Source organism: Crocuta crocuta, unplaced genomic scaffold (genome assembly GCF_008692635.1).
Source record: "Crocuta crocuta isolate KB4526 unplaced genomic scaffold, BGI_CrCroc_1.0 scaffold163, whole genome shotgun sequence".
Lineage (NCBI taxonomy): Eukaryota > Metazoa > Chordata > Mammalia > Carnivora > Hyaenidae > Crocuta > Crocuta crocuta.
Window position 1 is genome coordinate 6402008 of NW_027529533.1, and position 27833 is coordinate 6429840.

Below are 27833 nucleotides of genomic sequence, written 5' to 3' on the forward strand. Positions count from 1 at the left end.
AAGTGAGTGAAGAGCTATTCTGTGAGGCTGATATACATATCTCTCATAAAAATATGAAAATTAATATATATAAATAAAAATTTTCATGGTAAGAATAGTCTTCTATTCTTATATACCCAGCATATTTATTTTTACTCAACAGATATCAGAAAATGTAACTTTCTGGTGTCCATGGCATGATAATACAGTACTTTTCTTCTGAAAATTAAGAGACAGTATTACTGGAATTAAGAGTAGTTAATGGTATGTTGGACAAGTTTAATGCACATAACAAAAATTTGAAATGGAATTTTATTAATAAATCATTAATGGAATTACCTGAACTAACTTTTAAGAAGCATAAATCATCTAAGCTCTGGTACCACTAACAATTATTACTATCTCCTTTTCTATTGCTTGTTGTCTTCTTAAGCACTGGTAAATAAGTTAGTATATACAAGATTTCTAAACTACATATAAACATTTTAATATCTATACGTAAGTAATATCAGAGCACTTAAATGCCCTGGTTTTTAAAATATTTATTGATTCACTTGATGTGAATGTCAGGTTCCAAGAGCTCTGAGAATACAGAGCTTACAAAGAGTTACCATCTAGTGAGAAAATTCAGACAAATTACTCAGCTATTTTCTTATATTTTTAAATTTTCTTATCTTTCCCAATTACTTTGAATTGTTCTAGAAAGCAATTCATTCTACTAAGTTTAACATTTTAAAATAATACATATAAAGTACTAAGATTTAGGGTAATTTTTAATACTAATTAGCTATGAGCTACATATTGAAAATGAAAATTAATTTTGAAAATTCATTACCTTCACAATGTTTCCAACAACAAGCTCTTGATTTTTTTCAGTATCTGATAAAAGCTGCTTAATCCCATTAATACGATCACGGAAGTCTTTTGCATTTAATAAACCTGTTATGACTTTAATATATTCAGCACTTTCTAAGGAATTACGGGGAACTGATTTTCTGGTGATGTCACGAATTTCAGTTACTTCTCTAAAATCAAGGAAAGGTAAATTTAATTTCATTATTAATTTCCTATGAGAAGCATAAACATAATAAACAGGTCTTATTATATATTATTTTTCAACATTTTGCAAAATGATCTGATAGCCACAATCAAAGAGGGCCCCTGAGATCCCTCCTGACTTTGGTGATTTGGTAGGAGGACTGACAGGATTCAGCATGTAGTTTTACTCACAACTAAGATTTATTATAGCAAAAGGATACAAAACAAAATAAACAAAGGGAAAAAGTACAAGGGTCAAAGTCTAGAGGAAACCAGCTATAAGCTTCCAGGGGTCCATTCCCAGTGAAGTAACAAAGAACAAATTTTATTACTCTAGCAACAGCCTGTGACCTACCAATGAACCTTATTAGGGACTCAGTGCTCAGGGTTCTTACTGAGAGTTGGTCATGTTTGGTCCTCTGTCTAGGATATAATAAATTCCAGGCTCCCAGAAGGAAAGCAAATCTTCACAGCATAAACCATATTGTTTGTCCAAATAATTTTGGTATAGTAAACTACTCTTTATCAGTTAAGGAACAGTGGCAATCTTCCTGAAATACTAGTTCCCAGATGCCAACTAAGGGCTAACCTTGTAAGTAGGACTTTCCAAAAATAGTAGTCTCAAGCCTGCTATGTTAACTCAAAATAACCATGTGAACTTGCATGGGAAAACTAAAATCTTGACAGGATTTATTATTTATTATTATTACTAGCATAATTTTTTTTATTGCTTTAAAGGGGTGACTCAATGTGGCAGATGAATGATCGCTTTGAAAGAAATAAAGTTATGCAAATTGATATGTCTTAAAGACAACAGTATTAGTTGCCAGTTACCATTTCTGTCTACCAGTATTAAAAATGGTGCTAAAGTTGTCTTAAGAGCACTGATTAATGAAGGACTCAGAATCATCTTAAAAGTAGACACAGGGGGCACCGGGGTGGCTTAGTCGGTTAAGCGTCCGACTTTCGCTTGGGTCATGATCTCACGGTTCGTGGGTTCAAGCCCCGCGTCGGGCTCTATGCTGACTGCCAGCTCAGAGCCTGGAGCCTATTTCAGAGTCTGTATCTCCCTCTCTCTTGGACCCTCCCCTGCTCACGCTGTCTCTCTCTCTCTCTCCTAGAAATAAATAAAACATTAAAAAAAAAAAAAGTAGACACAGGATGGTGATTTAGAATAAAGATCTTATATGTATTCATTCATTATTTTTAATTTGCTTAAATAAATCTGAGATTAATTTGTGAAATGACTGATTTCATACAATGAAAAAAACAGAGGATTAAATTTATATTTAAACTGAGAAGTATATGACATATAAAAGGTGAATAAATGAAAAGAGTCGAACAGAAGAACACCATAAGAAGCCACCTAATTACTGAAACTTGTGTTTCAAGATGACTTTTTTATTGTTCAAAACAAAATGGATTTGGTAGTAAAAAAACACTGAATATACCTTAGGGGGAAAAGATACAGTAAGAATGAAATGGAGAAACTTACTAGGTACATATTAACATCAATAAAATATATAAAAGACAGAATGCATTAAAATGATCATAGAACACAGATGCAAAAACTTCAACAAATATTAGCAACTGAAGCAGCAATACATTAAAAGGATCATACACAATGACCAAGTGGGCATTTATTCCAGGGATGCAAGAAATGGCTCAACATCTCCAGGACAATTTATGTGATACACTACATTAACAAAATTGAGGATAAAAATTGTATCATCATCTCAATAGATGCAGAAAAAGCATTTGACAAAATTTAATAGCCATTCAACAAACTGGATTTAGATGGAAGATATCTGAACATAATAAGACATATATGACGAGTCCACAGCTAACATCATACTCAATGATGAAAACCTGAAAGGTTTTCCTCTGAGAACAGGAACAAGATAAGGATACCCTCTCTTGCCACTTTATTCAACACAGTACTGGATGTCTTAACCCGAGCAATATGCAAGAAAAAGAAATAAAAGTCTCCAAACAGGAAAGAGGTAAAACTGCCTCTATTCACAGATAATATGATCTTACACAGTTGGCCCTTTTCTTAAAAAAATTTTTAAATATTTTATTTATTTCTGAAAAAGAGAGAGAGAGGGAGAGGGAGAGAGAGAGAGAGAGTGAGAGCAGGGGAGGGTCAGAGAGAGAGGGAGACACAGAATCGGAAACAGGCTCCAGGCTCTGAGCTGGCTGTCAGCACAGAGCCTGACATGGGGCTTCAACCCACGAACCGTGAGATCATGACCTGAACCGAAGTCAGATGCTTAACCGACTGAGCCACGCAAGCGCCCCCATTTGGCTCTTAAACAACATGAATTTGCACTGTGCAGGTCCACTTACGTGTGGATTTTAAAAAAATTTTTTTAATGTTTATTTTTGAGAGACAGAGAGACAGAGCATGAGTGGGGGAGGAGCAGAGAGAGAGGGAGACACAGAATCTGAAGCAGGCTCCAGGCTCTGAGCTGTCAGCACAGAGTGTGGCTCAGGACTCAAACTAATGAACTGTGAGATCATGACATGAGCCGAAGTCGGACCCTTAAGTGAGTATGCCACCCAACTGCCCCACATGTGGATTTTTTTAGTTTATTTTTTTTGAGAGAAAGCATGAGGGAAGGAGTGGCAGAGAGAGAGAGGAGAGAGGGAGAGAATCCCAAACAGGGATTTCCAATGCAGGCCTCAAACTCATAAACTGTGAGATCAGGACCTGAGCTGAAGTTGGATGCTTAACGGACTGAGCCACTTACATGTGGATTTTTAACAGTACAGTACTGTAAATGTGTTTTCCCTTCCTTATGATTTTTTTTTAACATTCTGTTTCTCTAGTTTACTCTACTAGAAGCATACAGCACTTAAAAACATATACAAAATATGTTATTAATCGACTGGTTATGTTATGTTTATCAAGTAAGGCTTCTGGTCAACAGTAGGTGGCTAACTTTTTGGGAAGTCAAAAGTTATACGTGGATTTTCAGCTGCATGAGGGTCAATGCCCGTAACCCCTGCAATGTCTAAGGGTCAACTTATAAAGAAAACCCTCAATACTCCACCAAAAAAATCTCAGAAACTAATCAACAAATTCAGTAAAGTTTCAGGATAAAAAATTCAATATATAAAAATCAGTGGCATTTCTACAAACTAACAACAAAATATCAGAACAAGAAATTTTTAAAAATCTCATTTACAAGTGCATCAAAAATAATAAAATACCTGGTGATGAATTTAACCAAGATAAGAGATTTCTACACTTCCAAACCTTGATAAAATTATAAAACCTTGATAAAAGAAACTGAAGAAGATATAAATAGTGGAAGATACTTCATGCTCATGTACTGAAAGAATTAATATTGCTAAAATGTCCTTACTACTCAAAGCAATCTACAGACTGAATGCAATCACCATAGACATTCCAACAGCATTTTTCACAGAAATAGACTAATCCTGAAATTTGTATAGAACCACAAAAAACCTAGAATAATCAAAACAATCCTAAGATCAACAAGGCTGGAGGCATCAAACTTTCTCATTCAAAACATTTGAGTACTAGCACAGAAACAGACACAGGTGTCAATGGTACAGAATAAAAAGACCAGAAATAAACCCACAGATTAACTAATTCACCAATTAATTTATGATAAAGGAGCCAAGAACATAAAATGGGGCAAGGACAATCTCCTCAATAAACAGTGCTGGGAAAACCAAACAGCGTATGCAAAAAAAGTGAAACTGGACCTCTATCTTACTCCATACACAAAAATCAACTCAAAATGGATTAAATTTGAATTAAAGACCACAAAACTCCTATAAGAAAACATACACAGTAAGCTCAGTGGCACTGGTCTGAGCAGTAATTTTTTGAATTTGACAACAAAAGCAAATATAAGTGGGATCATATCAAACTTAAAGCTTCTGCACAGCAGAAGGAAGTATCAACAAAATGAAGAGACAGCCTACAGAATGGGAGAAAACATTTGCATATCAGGTATATAAAGATAAAAAGGTTAATACCCCAAAAATATAAAGACCTCATACAACTTAATAGCAAAGCAAAAAAAAAAAAAAAAAAAAAAGAAAAAGGAAAAAAGAAAAACACCCAAACAAATCAAAATAAAAACCTAGAAAACAAACAAGCAAGCAAGCAAACAAAAACCTACCAACCCCCCCCCCCAAAAAATGAAACACCCAAACATGGGCAGAGGAACTGAATACACATTTTTTTCCAAAGAAGACATAAAAATGTCCAACAAGTCCATGAAAAAGATGTTCAACATCACTAATCATCAGGAAAATGCACATCAAAACCATCATTAGATACTGTCTCACACTTGTTAGAATGGCAGTTATTAAAAGACAAGCAGTAACAAGTGTTGGTGAGGATGTGGAGAAAAAGAAAAAAGGAAGTATATAGCAATACAGGTCTACCTCAAGACGCAAGAAAAATCTAAAAACAACCTAACCTTACACCTAGAGCAGCTAGAAAAAAGAACAACAAAACCCAAAGCCAGCAAAAGAAGGGAAATAATAAAGATTAGCGCAGAAATAAATGAAAGGGAAACAAACAAACAAAAACCAGCAGAACAGGTCAATAAGAGTAAGAGCTGGCTCTTTGAAAGAGTTACTAAAATTGATACCCCCCCCAAGCCAGACTTCTCAAAAAAAAAAGAGAATAGAACCAAATAATTAAAACCACAAATGAGAGAGGAAAAATAAAAAGCAACTACATAGAAATAGAAACAATTATGAGAGAATATTATGAAAAATTATATGAAAAACTGGACAACTTGGAAGAAATGGATAAATTCCTAGAAACATATAAACTACTAAAACTGAAACAGGAAGAAACAGAAAACCTGAAGAGATTGATATCCAGTAAAGAAACTGAATCAGTAATAAAAAAATCTCCCAAGATACAAAAGCCCAGGGACAAATGGCTTCACAGGTGAATTCTACCAAACACTGGAAGAGTTAATACCTATTCTTCTCAAACTATTCCAAAAAACAGAAAAGGAAGGTAAACTTCCAGATTCATTCTATGATGCCAGCATTACTCCAATTCCAAAACCAGACAAAACTCCACTACAAAAGAGTACCACAGGCCATTATCCCTGATGAACAGGGATGCAAAGATTCTCAATAATATACTAGCAAACCCATCCAAAAGTACATTAAAAGAATCATTCACGATGATCAACTGGGATTTATTCCTGGGCTCCCATGGGTGGTTCAATATTCATAAATCAACTGTGATATACCACATTAATAAAAGAAAAAGAACCATATGATCTTTTCAATAGATGCAGAAAAAGCATTTGACAGAGTACATTATCTATTCATGATAAAAACCCTCAAGAAAGTGAGGATAGAAGAAATATCCCTCAACATAATAAAGGCCATATACAAAAAGCCCACAGCTAAACATCCTCAATGGGGAAAAACTGAGAGCTTATCCTATACAGTCAGAAATAAGACAAGGATGTCCACTGTTACTTAACACAGTACTGGAAGTCCTAGTCATAGCAATCAGACAACACAAAGAAATAAAAAGAAATAAAAGGAATCTGAATTGGCAAGAAAGAAGTTGAACTTTTACTATTTGCAAATGACATGATACTTGATAATGTAGAAAACCCGAAAAATTCCACCAAAATATTGCTAGAACTGAAACATGAATTCAGTAAAGTCACAGGGTATAAAAACAATGTATAAAAATTTGTTGCATTCTTTTACACCATTAAGGAAGCACAGAAAGAGAAATCAAAAAATCAATCCAATTTACAATTGCACCAAAACCCATAAGACACCAAGGAATAAACTTAACTAAAGAGGTAGAAGATCTGTACTCTGAAAACTATAAAAACACTGATGAAAGAAAGAGAAAGAGCGCCTGGGTGGCTTACTCAGTTGAGTGTCTGACTCTTGATTTCAGTTCAGGTCATGAATCTCATGGTCATGGGATTAAGCCCTAAGTCGGTCTCTGTGCTGAACATGGATGGAACCTGCTTAAGATTCTTTCTCTCTCTCCACCCCCATCCCATTCTATCTCTCAAAAAAAATTGAGGACGGCATAATTAAATAGAAAAGCATTCCACACTAATGGATTGGAAAACAAATATTGTTAAAATGTCTATAATTAACCAAAGCAATCTACACACTTAATGCAATCAAAATAACAATATCATTTTTCACAAAGCAAGAAGAAATAACCTTAACATTTGTATGGAACCACAAAAGACTATGAATAGCCAAAGCAACCCTGAATAAGAAAAGCAAAGCTGGAGACATCACAATTCCGGACTTTAAGTTATATTACAAAGCTGTAGTGATCAAGGTAGTATGGTACTGGCACAAAAACAGACAGATAAATCAATGAAACAGATAGGAAACCCAGAAATGAACCCACAACTATATAGTTGATTAATCTCCGATAAAGCAGGAAAGAATATCCAATGGAAAAACAACAACAGTCTTTTCAATGGTGTTGAGAAAACTAGGCATCAACATGCAAAAGAATGAAATTGGACCACTTTCTTACACCATACACAAAAATAAATTCAAAATGGATGAAAAATAAATTCTAAACATGAGACAGGAAACCGTTAAAATCTTGGGGGAGAATACAGGCAATAACCTCTTTGACATTGGCTGTCACAACTTCATACTAGATATATCTCCTAAGGCAAGGTAAACAAAAGCAAAAATAAACTATTGGGAATTCATCAGAATAAAAAGTTTCTGCATAGTAAAGGAAACAATCAACAAAATTAAAAGGCAAGTAACAGAATAGGAGAAGATATTTGCAAATGACATATCTGGTATGTCATATGACATATGAATAGACACATGAAAAGATGCTTAACATCACTCATCATCAGGGAAATACAAATCAAATCTACAATGAGATATCACTTCACAACTGTCGGAGTGGCTAAAATGAACAACACAGGAAAGAACAGGAGTTGGCAATGCTGTGGATAAAGGGGAACTCTTTTACACTGTTGGTGGGAATGCAAACTGGTGCAGCTACTCTAGAAAACAGTATGAAGGTTCTTCAAAAAATTAAAAATTGAACTACCCTATGATCCGGTAATTGTACTACTAGGTATTACCAAAGGATACAAAAACACTGATTTGAAGGGGCACAGGCACATTAATGTCTATAGCAGTATCAACAACAGCCAAATAATGGTAAGATCTCAAACGTCCATCAACTGATGAACGGATAAAGAAAAGGCAATGTGTATGAACGTACATGTGTGTGTGTAATATACATGTATATAATTACATGTATATGTAATATACATATACATATATATGTGTTATACATACACACACACAATGGAATGTTACTCAGCCATCAGAAAGAGTAAAATCTTGCCATTTGCAATGATATGGATGGAGCTAGAGTGTATTATGCTAAGCAAAATAAGTCCGTCATTGAAAAACAAATACCATATGATTTGAGAAACAAATGAAGAAAGGGGAAGGAAAAAAAAAGAGGTCAACCAGGAAACAGCCTCTTAACTATAGAGAACAATCTGATGGTTACTGGTTGGGATTTGGGTGGGGAATAGGTTAAATCGGTGATGGGTATTAAGGAGGGTACTTGTGATGAGCACTGGGGTGCTGTACGTGAGTGATGAATCACTAAATTCTACACATGAAACTAATATTACACTGAATAATAACTAGAATTTAAATAAAAATTTGAAGGGACACCTGGGTGGCACCATCGGTTAATCATTCGACTTCAGCTCAGGTCATCATCTCACGGTTTGTGGGTTTGAGCCCTGCATTGGGCTCTGTGCTGACTGACAGCTCAGAGCCTGGAGCCTGCTTTGGATTGTGCCTCCCTTTCTCTGCCCCTCCCCAGCTCACACTCTGTCTGTGTCTGTCTGTCTGTCTGTCTTTCTCTCTCTTTCTCTCCCTCAAAAATAAACATACATTAAAAAAATAATAGAAACAAACAGACAAATTAACAAATAAAAATTTGGAGGAAAAAAGGGCAGGAAAAATGTTAAAAGAAAACAGGACAGATTGAAAAATAATACAAAAAATAATATCGAGATGATAGGCTTAAACTCAACCACATGAATAATTATATCAAACAGAAATGGTCAAATACTCTAAAGGGCAGAGATTATTAGATAAGAAAGCAAAATTTAATCACATATATATATTTTTTTACAAAAAACATACTTTAAAAAGACATACTAAGAAACACAAGTCAAAACCATAATGTGGTAAAGAATAATTATTCTGACATTGTAAAGTGATAAAGAAGACTTTATCCAAGACTACTGAAACAGGGGTCATGACTACTGCAATATAGGAGATGGTCAGAAGGTATTCAATTCTGAATGCAGTGAAGGCAGCTGGGGTTTATATCCAACGAGCAGACTTAGAGGATTCATGAAGCCTGTCTAAATTATAGCTAAAGATCTCTCTTTAGCTTTGCCATATGAGATACCAGTTTATAACCACTTGGAGAATAACAAGTATTGATGAGGAGGTGTTAAACTGGAACCGTCTTATATAGGTGGTGAGAAACACATTTCTAAACAGCCCCTGTATTAAAGACGAAACCACAAGGGTATTACCCAGCATTACTCACATACCAAAACCAAAGACATCCTCAGACAAGAAAACTACAGATACCAGGAGTATAGACCAAAAAAATACCCGCCTATTTTTAGCAAATCAACACCAGTGATACATTAAAAATTTAACACTTCATGATCAAGTGGTACTAATCCAAGGAATATAAGTTATCTTTTCTTTAACATTTGGCAATCAATTACTGTAATTCATCATATTAACAGAATAAAAGAAACATAAATGATTATCCAAATAGACATTAAGAAATCACTTGACAAAATTCAATAAAATTCACGATAAAAACTCAAACTAGAAAGAGAAAGGAACTTCAACTTCATAAAGAACTTTTATGAATCTATAGCTAACATCACACTTAGTAAGAAAATACCAAATGTTTTGTCCCTAAGATTAGGAATAAGGTAAAGATGTCTGTTCTTAATATTTGTATGCAACATCATATTCAATATCCTAGTCATTGCAATTATAGTAAGGAAAGGAAAAGAAATTAAAAACAAACAGATTAGAAAAGAGGAAATAATACAAGATGATCCGGAAGAATCTTGTGATGGCAAAAAATAAACAAACGTAAAATGGGCCATATTGAAAAAGCGGAGCAGCCAACCTGAGGGAACTCCTAAATCTGCAGCAATTTGAAAAAGTGAGTAATGATAGTTTATACAGATACAGATAGATTATAACCCACAAAATAAAATAAAAATCCATCAGTCCATAATAATATAAATATTTGAATAAATGCATTCCCTCCAAGTGGCATTTTTCTTTATGGAAAATTTTAATAAATATAGAAGGAATAAGGTATATAAAAGATCACCATTACACAAACAAGTAAATAAATAAATCCCACAATAATTGCTGCAAGCAATATCCATCAATGGTTGCTAAGATTTGTAGACTAAAGTATGGTGAGAAATAGGATATTTATATAGTCTCAAATTATTCCAAAATATTTACTATTTACTATTTTTAGTAAATAGTAATTTAGTAAATAGTAAATATTTTGCAATATTTACTAAAAATAGTAATTTACTTATAAATAATAGATATTTTGGAATAATTTTACTAAAAATAGTAAATTTGCAGTGAAGAAACCCAAGAGAAACCACTTAACGGAGGATCAAGGTTAACAAGATCGGTAATAAGGCACAATAACATCATGCACCTCATGAAATGATGCAGTGAGAAGGGCACAACTTGACTTTTGTGGTATCTTTGTCAAAAAATGCATAACCTCAAATCTAACTGTGAAAAATGATAGATAAATCCCAACTGAGAGGCATCTACAAAACAAGTAACTGACCAGGAAAGGCTTGGTACACAGTATATTCTCAATTAATATGAAAAAAGCTTTTTTTTTTGTTGGTTGCAAAAAAAAAGTTTTCTGACCGAAATGTCTTACCCAGGATTTTATGTGATTATGTCTTTTTTATTTAATATTCACTGGCACTTTTTAAAAGTTTTATTTATTACTGAGAAGGGGGGAGAGAGAGAGAACACCCACGAGTTGGGGAAGGGCAGAGAGCGAGAGAAAAAGAATCCCAAGCATGCTCCACACTGTCAGCGCAGAGCCTGATATGGGGCTCAAACTCACGAACCGAGAGATCATGACATGAACCAAAGTCAAGAGTCAGATGCTTAACTGAACGAGCCACCAGGGACCCCCTGTGATTATATCTTAATGTGAAAAAACAGCAGATTCTGATGTCATAGGCTTGGAGGAATTACAAGATTTGAATTTTTTTCTTTTATTTAAGATTTGAATTTCTAGTAAGTTCCTAGGGGATGTCAATGGAGCTATTTTATGTGTACTTACAATAGCAAGGTCCCCAAAGCATGTATTTTCACATGGATTTTAATTTTTTAATAAAATGTATATTTTAGTTTATGAAATGTTTCAAAAATATGCAAATCTAGAAAATATGAAAGATACCTATATATCTACCATGTACCTTTAAAAATAATGTTTAAAATATATTTTAAAATATGCCAGAGATCATATTTCAAAAGAAAAATATTTTAAGTTATATAAGCAATCTATTACATGTTAAACAGTACAAAGAGGTTATACAATAGCATATATAATTATATTTATAAAAGTTTTTAAGAGGACTCTTCTTTTGCTTGTTAGTATTATAGGTGACTGGTTAAATTCTTCTTATAATGTCTAGATTTTCTAAAGTTTTTTTTCTTTAACCATAATTATGTATTACTTTCATAATCAAGGGGGAAAAGTAAAGGCTATAAATTAATACAAAATCAATTAGAGTTGTCCAACACAGGTCTAATATTGACAAGTTCAACAGCACTAAAGCTTTAATAATGTCTGTGCATATAAAAGTAAGATGCTGTGAATATGAAATTTCCTTATTAAATCTAATTCTAAGTTCTTTCAACTTTTAAAACTCCATTAAGTTTTGACAAATACCCCTGGTACAGTTCATAAAAACATCCAAATGAGACTACTATCACTAGGGAGTAATTTCTCCAATGAAGTGGACTATCAAATGAGCCTACCTTTCAGCTGAATTGAAAACATCTCTAGAAACAGAGGTTGACCTTGTATTTCCAACAGTGCCAGTATGAGATCGTCTTCCTTTTGCTGAAGGAGTATCTAGCGGTATCTCTCCCAAGCCCTTTAAGTAATATAAAGAAAGGCAGTGTAATAGAAGTCTTTTTAAAAAAATTTTTCAAAATGTTTATTTCTGAGAGAGAGAGAGAGGAGGGGCAGAGAGAGAGGGAGACACAGAATCCAAAGCAGGCTCCAAGTTCTGAGCTGTCAGCACAGAGCCCAAAATGGGGCTTGAACTCACAAACCGTGAGATTATGACCTGTGCAGAAGTCAGACACTTAACTGACTGAGCCACAAAGGTGCCCCTAAAAATTTTACAACTAGTAAAGTGAAATAATTTACACATAGAAGCCATTATTGACCTCTTTACGATTCAAAGCATTTTAATAATCTGCTATGCTTATGCTTCAAAGGGTATCAACACATAAAATACCTTCTAATTAGTAGTAAATTAACCAAATATGTGATCAACTAATAGGAAATGATACTGGCAGGGTAAAACTGTTTAAAATTTTTTAAATTAGGGGCGCCTGGGTGGCTTAGTCGGTTAAGCGTCCGACTTTTGCTTAGGTCACAATCTCGCGGTTCGTACGTTCGAGCCCCGCGTCGGGCTGTGTGCTGCATGCCAGCTCAGAGCCTGGAGCCTGTTTCAGAGTCTGTGACTCCCTCTCTTTCTGACCCTCCCCTGCTCACGCTGTCTCTCTCTCTCCTAGAAATAAAAATAAATAAATAAATAAATAAAATAAAAAATTTTAAATTAATATGCTATATTTTATAAGTATTCTTCTTAAACCTTAAAATCTGTAGAGAAAAAATGAACACATTTCATAAATAATGCATCCTATGCAACACCAGTGTAAGAATAAACACATTAAGAACTATTTAAAAATACTTGTACTTGAAATGACTCACAAATATAATTACCTCATTCTGGTAAGACTTTTTTTGCATGGTTATTTTATTTCTATATGAACTAAGTTAAAATCTTTAAGATCACTAAAAAATGCTCTAAAATGTATATTATCATACATGCTTGAAATACTATTCTTCTATAAATGAATCCTTTGCCAAAGATTATCAGTGAAGAATAACAAACTGCCATAGAAAAATTCTACAATATTAAACATTTTTTGTAAAAAATAGTATGTAAGTGGATTACTTTTTTATTAAGACACTTTTCACATTTTAATTTACTTGATATTCCCTCAGTCACTCATTTCAAGCCTGTCCAAATCCCCATTATCTACCAGGATAAATAAGACATAGGGCTTCTCCTCAAGGAGCTCCCAATCAATGTCCTGCAGTGGGGCAGTAATTCTAATAGTGGAATATGCAAGGTAAATAAACTGGGAACCAAGCATGAAGAACATCACTATCCTTATCTTATAAAAATAAAAAATTCAGGTTAAAGAAAAGAACATTTCATTATACAAACATTACATAGTTTGCTAATTCTCAGAGTTGTGATTCAAATCCAAGTCTTGTGACTCCAATAAACCACACTATGTTCTATCAAATATCAAGCTTCTGTTCAATAAACACTTACCAATACTATGAATGTCTATTGCAAGCTTTTCAACTGCAGTTGTTGAAATGCTATGTAGATACAGTCTGAATGGTTAACAGAGAAAAAAATTGAGGAAGTAATTACCTCTATCCTTTAGCTTCCTGGTACTTTGCTTTTATTTTTATTTTTAAATTTTTTTTTGTGGTACTTTGCTTCTAAAGTTGTTTACAAAATAAACTTTCTCCACATACCTTTTGCCGTAAGCTTTTAACAGATTCCTTAATATATGGCAAATCTTTAGATGGGACATATTTTTCAAGCATTTTATCAAAGTTTGGATGACACATCATAAGGAAAAGCATCTTTCGACCATAGTACCTATGGGTATTTGGGAAATATGTAAATAATGTTATATACCTTAAACAAGCACAGTTTCTGTCCTTAGATGCAATTTTTTTCAATAAAAAAGCCTATCAACATTAAAACTGTCATCCCAATTTTAAATAAGCCACTAAAATGTAGTTAAGTGAACTGGAATAAAGCATTTTCCCCTTACTGCCCCTTACTTTTAAAAAACACTATAGCTTCAATACTTTCAGTTATGTGTGAGATGGAGAGCCAAAAGCTTGAATTCTATTTTTCAGGCAACCTAGGGTCAGTTTCAAGGCCAGCATTTGGCAGAACTGTGAGTTAGAAGTTTGTCTTTATCCTGGGCTCCTTGCCAGTGAGCTTTTGCTGCTCCCCTGCTGGTCAGATGTTCTGACTAAAGTCAACCTTCCCTAGGTTCTGTAAGAAATACAGAACCTTTTTCCCCCCTGCCAAAACTTACCTGGGTTCCAAGTCTTCAAAAACCTATTCTCTGCTCCCTAAAACACACCCAAAGTTAGTTGATAAATCATTGATTATAAATTAATGAATGTGTAATGAATGTGTAACCAAGTTTTTTACAATATATAAATTTTAAAATAATTGCTTTTTTAAAAAGTAATTCTTCTAGGAAAAAGCCTTAAGCCCAGATATCATTCTGATGGAAGAACTACAGATATCGTGGAAGTGCATATTGGAGATATTTTTGAATAGAGGGGGCTTACAGTACCTTATAATTATATCATATTACTATCCTTCAAGGAGGCTTGGCCCTAAAGTTAATTATAGCTGTTTTTTTTCTACAAATTGGAATATATGGAAATAGAAGAAGCACAAAAGTCAAGGCTTGGGGGATAGGAGGAAGGTTCAGAATGATCTGAGAAATATCTGTATCAATCAGGCCCTTTCAACTATAATGAAATTATAGAAAGAGAGGTAGTATCAGAAAATAAAAATTATTGTTTTATCCTCAGAACCAGAATAAGGTCTACACTCTGATAAGTAGTTCCTAATCATTTATAGTTTCAAGGATGATTATAACTTTTTAGATGATAATATTATAAACTGTAGATCCATCACAGGCCCTTAATGATAGAAGAATGGCTCAAACAAACAAACAAACAAGCAACAGGGACACTAAATGTGAGAAACATTAAAACTGGAAAGTTGTAACCATTTTATAAATTTAAAACTTCAAATAAGAAATGAAGAAATGACAAAATGGATTAGAAGAATTACCATGTCATTAAGGAAAGGTTGAGATACACACAAAACAGGGGCACCAGGGTGGCTCAGGCTCAAGTCATGATCTCACAGATTGTGAGTATGAGACCCACGTCAGGCTCTGTGCTGGGAACTCAGACCTTGGAGCCTACTTTTGGATTCTGTGTCTCCCTCTCTCTCTGCCCTCCCCCTACTTGTGCTCTGTCTGCTTTCTCTCTCTTTCTCAAAACTAAATAAACATTAAAAAAATTTTTTTAAAGACATACACAAAACAACCATTATGTGTATATTTTTTGTTCCTAACTAGTCTATTATGATCTGAACCGTCCTAAACTGCTTTGGACTTTACTGTGGTATACACACAACTTCTAAAATGGCTCCTCAAAGATGTCCTACTGTAATCCCTACCATTTGTAAATATGAGATATAACTTCCAGCATTATGTTATATTATATGGTATAGCTGACTCTAAGATAACGGAGATTTTCTGGGTGGGCCTAATCTCATCATACAGGCTCTTAAAAGCAGACAACTTTCTATAGCTGGTAACAGAAGAGGAAATCAGAGAGCTTCTAAGCAAGAGGGGGACTCCACTCGACATACTGTTTTTGGCTTGAAGATGGAGGGAGCTGCATAAGAAGGAATTGGGGTGGCCTTAAGGAGCTGAAAGAGGACTTTGGTTGACAACAGCAAAGAAACAGAGACCTCAGTCCTAAAACTACATGAAACTAAATTTGGCTAACAACCAAAATGAGTTTGGAAGCAGATTCTTCTATAGAGCCTCTAGATAAGAGCTCAGCCTTATTTTAGCCTTGGGAGACCCTAAGCAGAGAAAGCAGTAGAGCCATGCAAGACTTCTAACCTAAAAAACCGTAAGCTAAAAAAGTCTCTGTTGCCTTAAACCACCATGTTTGTGGTACTTTGTTACACAGCAATAGAAAATGAATACATTGACTTTCTACATTACCTTCTGGTATATAATGATTTCCATAAGATTAACTCATTACCTAAAGTCCAGGAAACCTTTGTCTTAGAAAGGTTAATACTTTAATATCCTTCTTTACTTTATTATTTTTTTATTTATTTATTTTTTTTATCCTTCTTTAGTTTAATCTCTATGAACTCAGGATCCTCCCTCCCTACTCTTAATCTATCTTCATATGTAACTGCCATAAATTTTTAGATTTTGTATGGGACATTATCAAACATCTAGTCCCACCTTCCTAATTTTACATACAAGGAAACCTAGCCTAACAGAAATTAAGTCATTTGCTTTAGGGCCAACAGTGACTGGGGCTAGGAACTGAACCTAAGTTCCTGACTACATCTAAAATTTCTGTCACCAGTACATCTAGGGGGCAACTCACTGGCTCAGTCATAGAGCATATGACTCTTGATGTTGGGGTCATGACCTTAAGACCCACTTGGAGAAAGAATTTACTTAAAAAAAAAATGTTACCAATACAGACAGTGTACCATCCATATCTTAATTATTTCATCCTTTTTATCTGACTATTCCTAACATTTGTAAAATTGTTCTTCAAGTACAGTGTTCAGAAATTTATGGGATTTTCTAAGTGCAGCTATATCATGTTTCAGGAGATAATATGTTATCCATTTTGCTTCCTGTATTTTTCATGTGCACCTACTTCCATGATTTCACCTAACAGCTTGGAAAATATATCATTTCCCCTAAATGCATTACCTTACATCTGCCCAAAATGAAGTTCTTCTGCCACTTTTCTGCCCACTCAGACATTCTTGTGCCGTTTTCATGCAGTTCATCCCTGTGACATGGCATCTCACTACCCAGAAGTAGGTAGTGTCATCTGTAAATTTGGAGAATTCACTGTGCACTCCCTCAAGATCATTTACAGATTGGTTAAATAAGTCCATCCCCCATCACCAATCCCTGTGGACCCCACTTATCAACTTAGGAAAAATGTTTATTCTTTTTTAACCTTTGCTGCCTATTTTTAAGCCCTTATCCTAACAGATTCAGCAAATATTATTAGGAGCTATTCACCTGGTTTCTTGTGAACTGTCCTGAGCAAACTTGGCAGCAGCTGGTAATATACGGTCAGCCATATCCTTTGTTCCAGATAAAATACGCTCTGGTTCCATAAATTCTACTACATCTGATAAGTGCTGGGCTGTACATCTTCTTACTGCAATGTGTAAATGGCTACAAGAAAACATGGTCAAATCAAACAAATTGGATGTATTAACTATTTACCAAAGATGTACCTTTTTTTTTTAATTAAAAACAATTTTTTTTTAAATTTCTGAAAGAGAGAGAGAGAGACAGTGTGAGCAGGGGAGGGTCAGAGAGAGAGGCAAGTACAGAATCTGAAACAGACTCCAGGCTCTAAGCTGGCTGTAAGCACAGAGCCCGACGCGGGGCTCGAACCCACGAACCATGAGATCATAACCTGAGCTGAAGTCAGACGCTTAACCAACTGAGCCACCCAGGTGCTCCACCAAAGATGTACCTTTAAAGTTAAATGATTAAATCACTTATAACTCTCAACAACCTCCTTGGAGGCTAAAATGACAAATTACATTAATTACCCCCCCACCTAAGAAATTAAAAATAAAACAAACTCATAGTCAATGACATTTATTTAGTTCCATATCCATAAATGTAGGTAAAATTACTACAATATCAGTATTCTTATTCTTTATATGCTCTGCACCTAATCTGATATTTATCATATAGGAATTATTTATTTTTTGAGTGAAATAAAACTAACGTTTGCTTGTTTTTTTCCCCTATATCCTAGACGGCCAATTGACTTTTTAGTTTAAGGACACATTGATTATTTTGAACATTACCTTTGTCCTCCATTGATCAGAGCAACAACTGCACGTGCAGGAGTTACATGACTGACCATAGCTCTCAGGGCTTTGTCAACATCTTCTCTTATAAATGTATTTGATTCTCCAGCCTTGTGCAGCAAAACTTTTACTGTAGTATCTAGTTCTTGATCCATGCTCTTTTTTAGGTAAGTGAAAAGATCACTTAAACAGACCACAGCAGCACGAGAAACTCCAGAGCGTAAATTTTTCACCTAAAAAAAATTTCCAAAATGTACATTTTGCTGACATTCTGAAAGAAAATTAGTAATAATGACTTTGAAACCAAATTTACTATTATAGTAACCTGTTTTAATACATATTATCTTATGCCCTAAAAATTAACATGTAATAATTATTTTAAAAGTTGGTAAGTAAGGTATGAGCTACTTTTTTTTTTTTCACCCTCCACATGGGGCTGTAACTCACAAATCCAAGATCAAGAGTCACACACATGCTCTAATGCTGAGCCAACCAGGAGCCTCAAACATGAGCTACTTTTAACTACATACAAGCTGTTTTATTATTTACAACACTTAGTACAGAAGTATTCTTTAAAAGTCAAATAAATGTGGCAGATTTATTCTTTGTCATCCAAACAATCCTTAACTCAGCTGAAAACGAAGTTTACCTCTTGAACTACTGTAAAACTTATTTCATGCAACTTTGTGTTCAATATTTCAGAATGAAAAGCAGCTAAGCATCTAATAAAATTCAGTCCTTCAATTTTCTTCTCCCTATGGGAAAAAGAAACAATGACAGGATCACTTATTAAATGGGGCTCAACCTAAACAGGATCTCAGATATCTTCTCTTGCGTGTATGAAATACTGCCAAAGTGGAGACCTTGCTTATTTTCCCATATCATTTAGGAATTTCAAATAAATAATACGTAGTTATCTCTTTCATGATTCAAAATATCTTTTAAGAGCCAAAATCAACACTGACAGTCAAACGAAGTTCATGCTTTGTAAATAAAAAGGAATATTTTCCCCCTAGCGATTGGAATGCCATATTCTTCTAGAGAACAGAAGGTGAGGGAAGCAATAAACCAAAAAAATTTTAACTTGCAGCTTACAAAGTCTTTAATTATCTGTCTGTGACCTCTTTCTGTATCCTCGTCCCTTACAGTGCTCTGCCTTACTTATCCATTCTAGCCATCTGGCTATTTCCTTAATGTCCAAGCTCATTTATACCTCAAGATCTTTGTTCTTAATTCTTTAAACACTCTTCCAGTGGCTTCTCTCTTACTTCATGTGAGTATCAAATGTCACCTCTTCAGGAAAGCCTTCTGTCATGACTCTTACTAAAATAGTATAATTTTCCCCATCCTCTTATATTGCTTTTTTAAAAAATATTGCTAATCAATGTTGGGGCCATTGAAGCGTTTTACATGGGGTAATCCCATGGTCTGATTTATGTTTTAACAGTATCACTGTGGCTGTTGTATGAGTTCAGAGATAATGGAGGCATCCAAACCAGTGATGATACTACCATAGCCAGGTGAGAGATAAATGTAGCTGAGATATGTTCTGAAAATAAAGGAACTGATGGAATGTGAAGAAAAGAGAAAAAGTCAACACTGACTTGGTATGAACAACTAATTGTCCATGGCAGAGCTATTAACTAATATGGTAAATACTGAAGCAGGTTTGGGATTAGGAGGCAGGGAAATAAAAACTTCTGTTTTAAAGATTTTTACATCTATGTTGATAAGATATTCTTTCTGTCAGTCTACAGTTTTATCCTTGTATAGTTTTGGTATCTAGCCTCAAAGAATAAGATGGGAAGTACTACAGCCTCTTCAGTGTTCTAAGAAGTTTGTGTAGAATTTATTTCTTCCCTATGGTTGGTATAATTCACTAGTAAAACCATCTGAACCTGGAGTTTTCTCTGTGGAAAGGCTTTAAGCCCAATTTCAATATCCTTAATAGATTGGATTATACAGGTTAGCTTTTTTTTTTTTTTTAGTTAGTTTTGGTAATTTGTGTCTTTCAAGGAATTTGTCCATTTCACTAAGTCATCAAATTAATGGGCATAAAGCTGTTTATCATATTCCTTTATTATTTCTTTAAGAGCTACATGATCAGTAGTGAGGTTCCTTTCTTTATTCCTGATTTGTAATTTACCATATTTTTTGCTTAATCAGTCTGATTACAAGTTTATCAACTGATCTTCTCCAAGAAACTGCTTTTGTTTTCACTGATTTCCTCTAATGTTCGTCTGTTTTCTATTTTTTAAATTTCTACTGCTATTTTTATTATTTCTTTTCTTTGTTTATTTTTTTGAGCTCCATCTACTCTTTTGTTTCTAGTTTAAGGTAAAAGCTTAAGTCACTGACATAAATCTTTCCTTCTTTTGTAATATAGGTGTTAAGGTGCTATAAATTTCCCTCTAATTTAGCTGTATCCCATAATTTTTGATGTTTCATTCTTAATTTCATTAAATTCAAAATACTTTCTAATTTCCCTTTTTGATTGCTTCTTAGATCCATGGGTAGCTTCTAAGTGTGCTAGTTTCAAAACACTTAGAGATTTTCCAGGTATCTGTTCCTAATTTCTAATTTAACTCTAGTTCACTGTAGTCAGGGACCAAAATTTGTATATCTAAATCCTTTTAAATTACTTATTTTAGGGTTGTCTAGGTGGCTCAGTCAGTTGAGCATTTGACTTAAACTCAGGTCATGATTCCACAGTTCACGAGTTTGAGTCCCGTGTCGGGCTCTGTGCTGACAGCTCAGAGTCTGGAGCCTGCTTCAGATTCTGTGTCTCCCTCTCGATCCATCCCTCCCAAACTAGTACTCTCTCTCTCTCTCAAAAATAAATAAAAACATTTTTAAAAATTTGTTACTTATTTTATGACACCAAAATATTATTTTTTCTTGTTAAATGTTCCTTGTGGACTTGAAAAGAATGTAAATTCTGCTATCTTAGGTGGAGAATTCTATAAATTCCAATTAGGTCAAGTTGGTCAATTATGTCATTCAAGTCTTCTATATCTTTACTAGAGGGTTTTCTTTCTTGTAGTTCTATCAATGAGAGAGAGTTGTTGAAGTTCCAACCATAATTGTGGATTTATTTCTTTTGCAGTTCTATCAGTTTTTATTTAATGTATTCTGAAGCTGTTATTTGGTAAGTAAAATCAAGACCACTTGATGAATTAACCTCTTTACCATTATCATTATAAAATGACTCTTTTTATTCCTAATGTGAAATACATAATTCTAAGACGGCACCCATGATTCCTGCCCCTTGGCATATACCGCCTGATAATAACCTCCCCTTCAGTGTGAATATGAAGGGATATTACTTCCCTCAATCATGTTACATTATATGGCAAAAGGGATTTTGCAAGTTTTCTTCCAGCTCACTGATTCTCTGTTCATGTCTTTCCTCCAGTTTCTTTAACACATGGAATAGAATTAAATAATAGAATTATAATAGAATTATAACTATGGCTATAATGTCCCTGCCTACTAATCCTTTCATCTGTATCATTTTTGGATTGGTTTCAATTGTTGTTTTTTTTTCTTCTCATTATAGGTTGTATTTCCCCACTGTTTTCCATGCCTGGTAATTTTTTAATTAGGTGTCAGACATTATGTATTTTACCTGAGATATTTTTATATTCCTAAATCATTTTTGAGCTTTGTTCTGGGATGGAGTTAGATTATCTGAAAAGTTTGATCATGTTAGGACTTGCTTTTATGCTTTGTTAGGAAGAACCAAACCAGTCTTTAGCCTACAGTTTAATTTACCACACTAAGAAGCAAAACTCTTCTGAGTTTCTACTCAGTGCTCTGTGAATTATGAGGTTTTCCACTATGCTGGTGGGAACAAGAAGTATTCAGAGATTGTTCCCTGTAACTTCATTGTAGCTCTGGCTTCAGGTAATTTTCTTACATGTATGCCCTGACTAGGACTCAGTTAAATATTTGGGAAAAATCCTCTAAAAGTCTGGAGTTCTTTGTGAAGCTCCATCTTCTCTGGTACTCTGCCTTGCCTCCTCAAACTCCCAGCTCCCATTTCCATCTCCGCTGGTATTTACAGAGTTTTCCTTTCTTTGAGCTGTGACCTGGAAACTCTGTAGAAAATAAGCCAGGGCAACTGTAGAGCTCACCTTACTTGTTTCTCGTCTCTCAGAGATCACTATTTGTCACAGCCTGGTGAATATTTTGAAAACTACTGTTTCATTTATTTTTTACAATTTCTTTATTTCTTTCAGATGTGTAGGAAAATCTAATGTCTGTTAACACATCTTGGCAGGAAGTGGAAATCAAGAGTTCTATTTTGGATATGTTAAATTTAAAATGTCTGTTGGCATCAAAGTGAAAGTGTCAAGTAGGCAGCTGGATTATAAATTTAGAGCTCAAGAAGATATCTGGGATCCAGACAAACATTCACGAGAATCAAAGTATGCACTGAATTTAAAGCTATGTAACTGAATGTAATCATTTAGGAAACAAGTTGGCTAACTATGACTCACAGACAAAATCTGGCCCTATCAGATTTTTTTTTTTATAAGTAAAGTTTATTGGAACATAGCTAAAGCCATTTGTTTTCACACTATCTAAGGCTGCTTTTACACTACAAAAGCAAAGTCAAGGAGTTGTGACAGAGACATCTGGCCTGCAAAGCCCAAAACATTCACTATCTGGCTTTTAGAAAATGATCATCAGCCTGGATCTATGGAATAAATGTAGACAGAGAATGCTAATGGAGTGAGTTCTGGAGCATGCCTCAGTTGAAATCAAACAGAAAAAATAAGAACATACTAAGTAACAAAAGAGTCAAGAGACTTAATTTTCCAAGGTGAAATCAGAAAGGAGTGTCAATTGTGTCAAATGTTAGTAAAAGGCTAAGAAAGATAACCACTAACAAATAACCAATGTAAGTTTAGCAAGATGTTCATTTTCATAGTTTTAGTGATGTGATGGTCATGATGCAGAGGGCTGAGAGCCAATTAAAGGCTGAGAAGAAAATATGAAGTGAAAAACCAAAGACAATGAATTGGCCTTTTAGAGGACTTGGCTAAACAAGGAGAAGAAAAGAAATGTGAAAAAGATGTGCAGTTTACAGAAGACTTTTAAAAAGTAGGAGATACAGCACATTTTAATGTTGATGAATATGCTGTGGTAGAAGAGGATATGTTAGATAGGGCTAGAGAGAGATACTGAAGGAGAGGGAAAGAAACAGGTGGGACACGTGCAGCCAGGAAACGCTCCAGCTGGGCCAGACTGGGGGGCTGCTGCAGCTATGATAGTAACATATAAGTATTTCCAGGATTGTTATACAATATATTTTACACAGAAACACTTGGAGAAATGGTGAGATTTTTATTCCAGTAACAAAAGGTTTACGTAATCCATAATAAAGCTAAACTATGTCCTTATGGTATATAAATTACAATATAACTTGTTAATAGTGTGCTATTAGGACTAGAGTTCAATTACATTAAGAAGTTAAAAAAAACCTCAGACTAAAAACTATAATAATCATTTCTAAGGCTATTTTAATAGGAAATATTTCAAAGTTTTTAATAAAAAATTTACAGGACACTTCTGGCACTCAGCTTAGTTTTAAGTTAAGGATGGTGAGCTTACCAATCCTCATCAGCTAAAAGCCTCAGGGCTTCTGTCAGTGCTATTTCTGGCTTGGAAAATGGCCGTAGTTCCGATGTATCCATTATTTCTGGACTATGAGTCACAGAAGGAATCCTTTCTTTGTATTGTGGAATGGCTCCAGGAGATGCTTCACCTAAAACAAAGCAAAACAAAAACATACTAAATAAAGCAGCAGAGAACTCTAAAACAAAATGATATTCTGACTAGAGTTTATGAATACTTGTTAAAATTTAAATTATAGTTAGTTAACATACAGTACAATATTGGTTTCAGGAGTAGAATTCAGTGATTCATCACTTACATACAACACTCAGTGCTCATGACAAGTGCCTTCTTTAATACCCATCACCCATTCAGCCCATCTCCTGCCCACTTCCCTCCATCAACCCTCAGTTTGTTCTCTATAGTTAACAATCTCTTGTGGGGCCTGGGTGGCTCAGTTGGTTAAGCATCCGACTTCGGATCAGGTCATGATCTCACGGTTCGTGGGTTTGAGCCCCGCATTGGGCTCTGTGCTGATAGCTAGCTCAGAGCTTGGAGCCTGTCTTCAGATTCTGTGACTCCCTCTCTCTCTGACCCTCTCCTGCTCACGCTGTCTCTAACTCTCTCTCAAAAATAAATAAAACATTAAAAAAAATTGTCTTAAAAAAGAGTCTCTTATGGTTTGTTTCCTTCTCTTTCTTTGTTTTCCCTTTCCCAATATTCATCTGTTTTGTTTCTTAAATCCTACATATGACTGAAATCATATATTTGTCTTTCTCTGATTTATTTCACTTAGAATACATTCTAGCTCCACCCACATCCCTGCAAATGGCAAGATTTCATTCTTTTTGATGCGTAATATTCCACTGTATATATATATATACCATATATATATACCATATCTTCTATGAATATTTCTTACAGAAATTAGTTTAGTCTTCAATAATTTTTTTAATGCTTATTATTTTTGAGAGAGAAAGAGCATGAACAGGGGAGGGGCAGAGAGAGAGAGGGAGACATAGAATCCAGAGCAGGCTCCAGGCTGAGCTGTCAGCACAGAGCCTAATGTGGGTCTTGAGCCCATAACTGTGAGATCATGACCTGAGCTGAAGTTGGACGCTTAGACAACTGAGCCACCCAGGCGACCTAGTTTAGTCTTCAATAAATCTGTAATACCTAGATGCCAGAGCTATTTAAAACTTCACTTCTTATATACAAAATTGTCAAATTATATCAAATATAAACATACAAGTGATTTTTCCAGTACTGAGTCATATAATAAAGTATAGTTTTAAGAGCTAAAAATCAGTAAGAAGCATTATGATCCCATTTCATAAAAACATGTGGATATATACCTATTTTACCATATAACTGACAACTAAAAATGAAGCTTCATCACATCTGGATATAGAATTCTAGATGAATTCCAAAAATACTAATTTATTGCTACTGGCATAGAATTAATGGTCTATTACAAATCCCAAGACCATATGTGGTAATAAGAACAATATTTCTTCCATAATAAAACATTTACCAACCGTTTCCCAGATGTAAGGTATTGCCCTAGATATTGGGGAAACAAATCATTGTCTTTGAGTGTCAGAGTAATGGGCCTGGGGACACTGAACAATGGAAGATAACTGCAGTGAAAATGTTAGAAAGGAAAAGATCAAAAAGATTTAAATAAAATGTGTACTGGGCTTTTGTAAAAGGGTAAACATTAACTAGTTACTTTTTACTGTTAAGAGATATTTTTAAAAAGGTAGTATTAGGCACTAGAAAATAACTATCATAAATGTATTCATCAATGTGTACGATTGTTTTTAATGTTTTTATTTATTTTTGAGAAAGAGACCGAGACAGTGACAGCATGAGTGGGGGAGGGGCAGAGAGAGTGGGAGCTACAGAATTCAAAGCAAGCTCCAGGCTCTGAGCTGTCAGTATGTGGGGCTCAAACTCAGGAGCTGTAAGATCATGACCTGAGCCAAAGTCAGACGCTTAACTGACTGAGCCATCCAGGCGTCCCTCATCAATGTGTATTATTTACTACTATCTGTACTTCTTTTCCTACCGTTAACAGTAGCAGCCAGCATTGTTCATGACTTAGGTAAGAAGTTTTGTGGATTTTTCTCTCCCTAGATTTTATGACATTAATAATAGTGAAATAATTTGAGAATGCTAGCAAATAGGTTTCAACCACAAATGCCTACATTTAACTAGTTCTTAGGGACATGTTTATTTATTTACTTATTTATTTTTTACAAATAGTTTATTGTCAAATTAGTTTCCACATAACACTCAGTGCTCATCCCCACAAGTGTCCTCCTCCATGCCCATCCCCCTCCCCCCCACATCCATCAGTCCTCAGTTTTTGTCAGCATTCAAGAGTCTCTCATGGTTTGCCTCTCTCCCTTTCCCCCACCATTTCCGCCCTTCTTCTCCCCCTTGTTCCTCCGTCAAGTTCCTCCTAATCCTCCTATACGTGCAAACATATGATATTTGTCCTTCTCTGCCTGACTTATTTCGCTCAGCATAACACCCTCAAGGTCCATCCATGTTGCTACACATGGCCAGATTTCATTGTTTCTCATTGCCATGTAGTATTCCATGGTATAGATAAACCACATCTTCTTGATCCATTCATCTGTTGATGGACACTTAGGCTCTTTCCATGTTTTAGCTATTGTGGAGAGTGCTGCTATGAACATTGGGGTACATGTGCTCCTATGCCTCAGCATTTCTGTATCCCTTGGGTAAATTCCTAGCAGTGCTATTGCTGGGTCATAGGGGAGTTCTATTGTTAGTTTCCTGAGGAACCTCCACACTGTTTTCCAGAGGGGCTGTACCAGTTTACATTCCCACCAACAGTGTAGGAGGGTGCCCGTTTCTCCACATCCTCGCCAGCATCTCGAGTTCTCTGATTTGCTCATTTTAGCCACTCTGACTGGCGTGAGGTGGTATCTCAGTGTGGTTCTGATTTGTATTCTTAGGGACATGTTTAAAATCATTAATTTTACAAGTCAGCATCTCAACAGTCATACTCTCAACAATTATTAGTTTTGAGAATACAGAACTTTAAAGTTTTCTAAACTTCTCACAATATAAAAGAAATAAAAACTGGGAAGATTCAGACATTCATCTAGTTTAAATCTTTTTTTTTAATGTTTATTTTTGAGAGAGAGAGAGAGAGAGAGCAAGCTCAAGCAGGGGAGGGGTAGAGAGAGAAAGAGACAGAGGATCTGAGGCAGGCTCTGTGCTGACAACAGATCCACAGATTGTGAGATCATGACATGAACTGAAGTCAGATGCTTAACCAACTGAGCCACAGATGCCCCAAGTTCAAATCTCTTTTATCTTTTTTTAAATTTTTTTTATTTTTATGTATTTCTAGGAGAGAGAGAGAGAGAGAGACAGCGTGAGCAGGGGAGGGTCAGAGAGAGAGGGAGATACAGACTCGGAAATAGGCTCCAGGCTCTGAGCTGGCAGTCAGCACAGAGCCCGACACGGGGCCCGAACCCACGAACCGCGAGATCATGACCTAAGCGAAAGTCGGACGCTTAACCAACTAAGCCACCCAGGCGCCCCCAAATAAATTTTAAAATGTTTAAGACAGTTTAGACAGTTTATTCTTCAGTAACATTAAACATCCTTAATGTTTATAACAGTTCATATGTTTTTTCATTTTCAATTTCTGATTTTTCCAAATCGCTACTATATCTTAAGACCTACTTAATATTTTTAAAAATTGCACAGGAAACATGGAAGCTACTCTGGCAAGAAATAGAACCTAGTAAGGACTGAATGGTAGGCTGAATAAAGAATAAATACAATTATTTTAAAATTTATTTTGATTTTACTTTACTATTTCATTTTATTTTATATTTAGAGAGAGAGTGGAAGAAAGAGGGAGAGGAACAAAGGGGGAGGGAGAGAAAGAATCTTAAGCAGGATCCACACCCAGCGCAGAGCCTAACACAAGGCTTGATCACACAATCATGAGGATCATGACTTGAGCTGAAAGCAAGAGTTGGAGGCTTAACTGACTGAGCCACCCAGCTGTCCCCTCACAGT

General features: G+C 35.0%; 1 protein-coding gene and 1 long non-coding RNA gene across 5 annotated transcripts in view; one reads left to right on the forward strand and one right to left on the reverse strand.

Annotated features, from left to right (window-relative positions):
- Positions 1-22570, forward strand: part of LOC144229286 (uncharacterized) — a 24419-nt gene extending 1849 nt beyond the window's left edge. The window contains exons 3-5 of the long non-coding RNA XR_013334436.1: positions 19588-19660; positions 21247-21288; positions 22382-22570. This is a non-coding gene — a long non-coding RNA (uncharacterized LOC144229286). The remainder of the gene's footprint in view (positions 1-19587; positions 19661-21246; positions 21289-22381) is intronic.
- The window catches only part of TOGARAM1 (TOG array regulator of axonemal microtubules 1), an 88821-nt gene that overhangs the window by 6257 nt on the left and 54731 nt on the right, over positions 1-27833 (reverse strand). For 3 of the 4 annotated variants that reach the window (XM_077761286.1, XM_077761289.1, XM_077761285.1), the window contains 7 exons: positions 23760-23913; positions 18790-18895; positions 18138-18373; positions 17329-17487; positions 13964-14090; positions 12151-12269; positions 815-1004 (listed from right to left, as the gene is read on the reverse strand). In XM_077761286.1, coding sequence (XP_077617412.1) covers positions 815-1004; positions 12151-12269; positions 13964-14090; positions 17329-17487; positions 18138-18373; positions 18790-18895; positions 23760-23913 — 1091 coding nt within the window. The remainder of the gene's footprint in view (positions 1-814; positions 1005-12150; positions 12270-13963; positions 14091-17328; positions 17488-18137; positions 18374-18789; positions 18896-23759; positions 23914-27833) is intronic. The other variant, XM_077761288.1, reaches the window with a different exon arrangement.